Below are 7,301 nucleotides of genomic sequence, written 5' to 3'. Positions count from 1 at the left end.
GCGAGTAGTTTGAGTACAAATTTTACTTGTATTTTGTTATTGTAACAAAAACAAAATACAAGTAAAATTTTAACTCAAACTACTCATACGTTATCTAGAAACAACATACAGTTCAATTTTTCTTAATTTAGTTAGAAATTTAAGTTTTTTTTCCTTTATTTCATCTTTAAAACCTCATTTTAATTATTTAGATAATTTTAAAAAACACTAGATTCTCTAAACGATTTCTTTCTATGAAATAAATAATTGAATGCAAATTAATAGTTTTGCACATTGCATTAAATTTTTGAGTTTAATTTATAGAAATTTTCATATTTTAACGATATCAAAATAAAATCGATTAAATTTAGCTTAAAGGTAAGCAATTGGATTTTTCCTAATCTAATTTAGTTAGACATTTTAGGATTTTCCCCTTTATTTCGTTTTTTTTATTAAAATTTTGCATATTTTGCAAATTTTTATAGAAAATTTTTTTTTAATCGCCTAATTCTACTAAATATATTTTTTCTATAATTTGCTTGTGTAAATTACTGAATTGAGTTACATTTGCGTACATACTTTTAATTTTTTTGTTTTGAGATTTATCTTTAAGTTATTTGAAAATTTATCATAATGGCAACAGAACCTACTACTTCTCCAACCTCTTTACCACCACCTTTGCCTTCGGTTTCTATAGAACCATCAGTCTGTCAAATTTGTAAGCAATCTATGAGTGAGGGACAGTCCTGTTTAATTATAAATGAATGCAGTCATGCCTTTCACAGGTCATGCATAGAAACTCATTTAGCCACGACATCTGAGTGTCCCATTTGTAAACGCCATTGCCAATTGTCGGAATTAAAGAAACTAGTGATTCATCTCAGAGGTAGTTTAGCGAAACCTACTTTTCCAAAGCCACGCGGTGCTATGGCAAAGCACTATAATACAAGGAGTGCGAGTAGAAATGTAGGTCAAAATCCTTCTGATGTCAGTTTTATTATGGAACCAAATGAAGACCCAATGCCATCATCTGTGACCAATACACCTAATCCAACAATTGACCCTCTGAATGAATAGAATAATACTGCCCCAAATTCGAATAATGGTATTGATTACCAAGAGATCAATCCTATGATTGAGCAAAGTTTATCTCGTCTGTTGGCTAATATGAATTTTGGGTCAAATAATAACCCTGAAGTGGTTCAAAACACCAATAGACCAGCTAGTATTTTCAATTCAAATAATAACTTGTTTGACCAACCTAACGTGAATATTTTACATTCCCCAATTCGAATAAATTCAGGAGCTAATTCCTATCACAGCACCTTAAATGCTGATAAAATTTCACTGATTATATAGAATTGGATTGTAAAATTTGATGGTACATCTAATGGCTTTAGCATTGAGGAATTTTTGTATAGGATCCGAACTTTGACAAAAGATTATTTCAATAGCGATTTCTCTATTATCTGCCGGAATTTACATATACTGTTAACGGGTAACGCTAGAGAGTGGTACTGGCGATACCACAAAAGAGTTCAAGTTATTGAATGGAACGATTTCTGTGAAGCGATCCGCTGCCAGTACCGCGAGTTTAAATCGTCTTTTGATATTAGAGAGGAGATACGCAATAGGAAACAGAAACCCGGGAAACGTTTGATTCCTTCTATGAGGCGGTTTCTACTATTATGGATAAGCTCCCTACACCAATGTCAAAACTCGAATTAATTGAGATTTTAGCAAGAAACTTACGCCCAGACATTCGACAAGATCTTTTGTACGTCCCAGTACATTCTATTCCACATTTAAGAAAATTAGTACAAATGCGTGAGAATTTCTTAGCAGATGAACACGTTCGTAAGAATATGTTTTCAAGAGTTCCAAATATAATGCCTCCTCGTCGTACAGCTGAGTTATCAATCGATAATACTGATGAAAAGTTTGTTTGTTCTGATGAACTAGATACAGATTTATCTATTAATACTCTACAAGACACAGAATTTACTGGCAAATGCTGGAACTGTGATGAAATTGGCCACCATTGGCAGGATTGCCTTAAAGATAGGACCATATTTTGCTATTAAGTATTGTGAGGAAAAGCAGGTATATAAGCCAACTTGCACCAAATGTGCGCTAAGGAAACAAAACCGTACAAAAAACTTCCAGAACTTTTTTCCAAAGGAGAACAAATAATATCTAATGATAATCCTGGCTTAGACAAACATTCCCACGATAATGACCCTTGCAAACCTACTGGATATGACGATAAAACATCCCTTAATTATGAATTTGGTAAGATTAAACTACTTCAACGCGAAATTGACCAAGAAGTTGAAAACTTGGGTGAAACTACTGATGGTAATAAGGTTGTTGAACATTCAAATAAGATTATTTTCCCCCGTTTACCTTATCATAAACGTTGGCAAATGTATATTGCGAGAAGATATCAAATTTTTAATATTTCGTCAATTTTTGAACTTCCTAAAAAGAAATCTAAAAGATCAACAGTCCGTTTAAGAAAATATTTTCGCATGAAAAAGTTTTGTAGAAAATTTTTAGTTTCAACAATAGTTTCTGACGCAAAAGACATGAGATATTATGCAAAAGTATCTTTTTTGAAATTTTCCGAATATGGCCTCTTAGATACGGGTGCAAATATAAGTTGTATAGGATCAACTTTGGCAGAACAAGATTTTTCGAAATTTTCTAATTATAACAAATGCAAGTCATATGTAAAAACAGCAGATGGTAAACTTCAATCTGTTTTAGGATGGTTAGATGCAGACATTTCTTTCAAGGATAGTACCAAAACCATAAAATTGTTTATAATACCGTCTATTTCTCAGCGACTAATTTTGGGTCTTCATTTTTGGAAGTCGTTTAACCTATGTCCAGATTTAATTGGCTCCTCTAATATTATAGCTTTAAATAGTCCGCCTAATAGTCCCTCCGATGTGAATAGTATGTCTGATGTTTTGTCCGATTTCGCGAAAACTTCTACTCCAATTGAAGCAAACCAGTATCCCCTTAACAATGAACAGAAAAAGCAACTTGATTCTATAATCACTTTGTTTCCTGATTTTGATAAACATGGTCTAGGCAGAACGAAACTAATAGAACACAAAATTGATGTAGGTAATGCTTCTCCTGTGAAACAACGATTTTACCCAGTGCTTTTACGGTCCCAGGGAGACCTTTATATCAGTTTGTGGTGATGCCGTTTGGGTTATGCAATGCCCCACAAACCCTGTGTAGACTTATAGATGAACTTATACCCCAGACCTTAAAAATAGTGTTTTCGGTTATCTAGATGACCTTGTCATTGTTTCTGAGGACTTTGAGTCCCACGTAGAGATTTTGGTAAGATTAGCATCACAGTTTAGGAAAGCAAACCAAACTTTAAATGTCGGAAAGAGTAAGTTTTGTGTAACAAAAACAAATTATCTCGGTTTTATGATAGGAGACGGAGGTGTTACAATAGATCCCGAAAAGATTAGTGCGATAGTCAGTTGGCCTGTTCCTAAAAATCTCAAACAAGTGAGAGGTTTCCTTGGATTGGCGGGATGGTATCGCAGATTCATTGAGAACTTTTCCACAGAGGTGTGTCCCATTACCGACGTCCTCTCAACCAAGAAAAAGTTTACATGGACACCTGAGGCGCAGGCAGCATTTGAACGAGTTAAACATCTGTTGACAACTGCTCCTGTATTGACAAATCCGGACTTTTCGAAGAAGTTTTTCCTGCACTGTGACGCGAGTGATTATGGCATTGGCGCAGTTCTGGTGCAATTGGATGCTCAAGATGAAGAAAAGCCTATTGCATTCATGAGTAAAAAGCTTAATGCAGCGCAGCGTAATTACTCCGTCACAGAGCGGGAATGCTTGGCAGCATTGGAAGCCATCAAAAAGTTCCGATGCTATTTAGAAATGCAGGAGTTTGAAGTTGTCACAGACCACTCGAGCCTACTCTGGTTGATGAAGCAAGCCGATTTAAGTGGACGTCTGGCCCGATGGGTTTTTAAATTGCAGCCATACAAATTCTCTATAAGCCACCGAAAGGGGAAAGAAAATGTCGTTCCTGATGCCTTATCAAGAATACCGAATGATAATATTAGTGCCTTGGAACTAATTGAGCCGGAAGTCGACTTAAACTCACCCTACTTTAATGATAAAGAATACCAAAACTTAAAAGCAAAAAAACACAAAATCAAAGCAAATATCCTGATGTTAAAGTAGAAGATAAGTACGTGTATATACGTACTGAACACTATATCGGCGATGAAGAGCAAGAAAACTTGACATGGAAATTGTGGATACCCTACAGACTTCGAGAAGATACTATCAAAAGAGCACACGATTCCCCTACAGCTGCGCATGGCGGTATGATTAAAACATTAGACTTATTGAGAAGAAATTGCTATTGGCCTGGTTTGATAAAGGATGTTAGAAACTATGTGAGGAATTGCGACACTTGTAAGGCTACCAAAGCACCCAACTTTGTATTAAAACCACCTATGGGTAATCCTGCAATATCCGTGAGACCGTTTCAGCGATTATATGTCGACCTTTTAGGACCTTATCCTAGGAGTAAATCTGGTTTCATAGGTATACTCATTGTACTGGATCACCTCACAAAGTTTCACTGGTTGTGTCCTCTCAAAAAGTTCACTTCAGCTAACATTCAACATTATTTGGAGCAAAACATTTTCCACATATATGGTGTTCCGGAGATTATAATTAGCGACAACGGTAGCCAGTTCAAAGCCAATGATCTAAATGCAGTTTTTTACTCAATATGGCATAAAACACAACTATACTGCATACTACTCCCCCCAATCCAACGCATCTGAAAGGCTAAACCGATCACTTATAGTCGGAATAAGGGCATATTTAAAAAATGACCATCGACTTTGGGATGAGCAGCTCAGTGCTATTAGTTGTGCCCTCCGAAACTCCTACCATCAAGCCATAAATGTTTCGCCCTACCATGCACTCTTGCACTCTTGACATGATAACCCATGCCTCCTCTTATGAACAACTTAGAAAGCTTGAATTGTTAGAAGAACCCTGCGCAAAGATTTCTCGTGACGATCATCTTCAACTTATCCGTTAAAATTTACGAAAATATATAAAAGAAGCTTTCGATAGGAATCAAAAACAGTATAATTTACGCACTAGACCACAATCTTTTAGCGTAAATCAGGAAGTTTTTAGGCGCAATTTTGCGCAGAGCAATATGGGAGAAGGATTTAATGCAAAATTAAGCCCAATGTTTATAAAAGCTCGAGTTCGCGAAAAAGTCGGTAGCCATAACTATGTCTTAGAGGACTTGCAAGGAAAACTTGTCGGAACCTTTCATGGTAAGGATATTCGTACATAAACGACCTCTTTCTAGCTATTTTCCCTACGTAAGACTAGTAAAATATCTTGTTTTGTAATGGACGTTTATGTCCAGAAGACAAATTTGACACTTACCTTTAAATTCCCAGATTTTAGCCCCTATAATCCAATTTAGTTCGGAGTTATGGAGATCCAGTGTTAGCCATTGAATGATATTTATTTTGACTTAAAGTTAAGCCTAACTCATTGTCTTATATAAAATAATCAACAAAATTTGTAGCCAAATTCACTTTAACTAAAATAAGATACATTTTGCTATTAAACTAGCAATTTAGGTGAAACAGAGTATATATTTATAATATATATTTTTGTTACACATTTTTTCACAAAACTAACATTTATTTGTAGTTAACAAATAAAAAAACATAATTTTTAATTTTTGTTAAAATTTTTCACAATACTTGTTTAATATTTATTATTTTTTGCAATTTATTTCTTCACTAATATATGATAATGGTTATACTATTTTGTTTTGTTTTGGCTTTAATTGTTTTGTTGTTTGAAGTGAGAACATCTGATCAGTAGAAGAGTTTAGTCTGAGCTAAGTTACACCAGGGCTCGTAAAAAAAACATGATTCATGCCTACTCAATTTTTACTACTCATGCTGATTAAAATATTAATTAATAAAATATTAGATTCACCAAATAATAATTAAATAAGAGTGGGATTTATTTACAATATGTTATTTTTGTTATAACAGTGTTTGCATGATGATTAAACAGTCTTCAGTCTGAAGATTGGAGTATTGGCTAAAGATTCTTCTGTGAGAAGAATGTGGCAATATTAAATTTTCTGTCAAATTTGACAAATATATTATTGTTCACATACAGAAAAAGTTTCTTCGGTCATAATACAATTTGCAAATATCCTTTTCCTTCTAGTAGCCGAATTTAAAAAGATGAGTTTTCCAAAACTCGGAAAAATATCTTAAATCTTCAAAGCCATCCATTGAGATTTAATATTAAAGAAAACCTAAATTTTTATAATTTATTATAAGGTTCTCAACAGCAGGTAAATTTCGAGTAAATTATGATATTTAAATCAATGATAATCTTTAATAACATTTTTTAAGGAAAAAGATTACTTATTTCACTAATCTTCCGAAAAGTACCAAGAAATCCTACTTTAAATATATCATTTGAAGACAGTAAATGCGTTTAATCTTTACGAAACCACACAGGTAATCAAACTTATTTAGTTTTAAAAACCAAATATTGATATGTTTTGTTTGTTTTAAACTGTTAAAGAATCTCACTCAAAATCCAAAAAAAAAAAAATACTCGTTTCCTTGTATTGGTGATGGTTTTGCTCTCCCAGTTCATTGAAGCTCAAGCGAGACGACAACAACAACAATCCATCCAACGTAGCATGCAGTAAAAAAATACAACTCCAACTCTCTCTCTACTCAACAGCAAAACAAAACAAAACAACCAAAACAGAATTTCCCAATCCGTGATTTAACAAAGCAAAACAGTGAATTCCAACTAAATCGAATGTTTAAAAAGTTAAAATCTACAAACAATAACAACAAAAGATAAAATTTATTAAACAAAATACCTAAAATTCAATCTTAAATGTGATCTAAAAAAAATTTTTTTTTGCTAAAAGAATTTGTAAATTTGTCCTAAAAATATGACTATAATTATAATTGGTCTAAAAAATTTTTGCTAATCTCTAAATCTAGAAAAATGTTGCTAAAATCTAGAAAATGTTTTTTTTGCTAAAATCTAAAAAAAAATTTGCTAATATCTAAATCTAAAAAAAATGTTTTTTCTAAAATCTGTACCTAAAATTGCTTAAATCTTAATCTAAAATTTTCTAAAACTAAATCTAAAAATTATACTAAATTTACTAAACGAGTGAATCTACATTTTAAATTAGTTTGTCGGAAAGAAACCTAAACTGCACCCTATATCAGTTA

At 33.1% G+C, this 7,301-nt stretch overlaps 2 protein-coding genes across 2 annotated transcripts; both read left to right on the top strand.

Moving 5' to 3' along the window:
• Nucleotides 1–612: 612 nt before the first annotated feature.
• Nucleotides 613–1,056, top strand: LOC111689272 (RING-H2 finger protein ATL48-like). The gene has a single exon (XM_023451744.2). The coding sequence runs from the start codon at nucleotides 613–615 to the stop codon at nucleotides 1,054–1,056; it is 444 nt and encodes a 147-aa protein (XP_023307512.2).
• A 1,049-nt stretch (nucleotides 1,057–2,105) lies between these two features.
• Nucleotides 2,106–6,406, top strand: LOC124419599. The gene is made up of 5 exons (XM_046949755.1): nucleotides 2,106–2,337; nucleotides 2,902–3,114; nucleotides 3,440–3,914; nucleotides 4,172–4,566; nucleotides 6,378–6,406. Exons 1-5 carry the CDS (start codon nucleotides 2,106–2,108, stop codon nucleotides 6,404–6,406), a joined length of 1,344 nt encoding a protein of 447 aa, XP_046805711.1.
• The last annotated feature ends 895 nt before the right edge of the window (nucleotides 6,407–7,301 follow it).

This window comes from Lucilia cuprina, chromosome X (genome assembly GCF_022045245.1).
Source record: "Lucilia cuprina isolate Lc7/37 chromosome X, ASM2204524v1, whole genome shotgun sequence".
In the NCBI taxonomy this organism is placed as follows: domain Eukaryota; kingdom Metazoa; phylum Arthropoda; class Insecta; order Diptera; family Calliphoridae; genus Lucilia; species Lucilia cuprina.
Note: the sequence above shows the minus strand (reverse complement) of the source record. Positions and strands in the feature narration are given on the sequence as shown.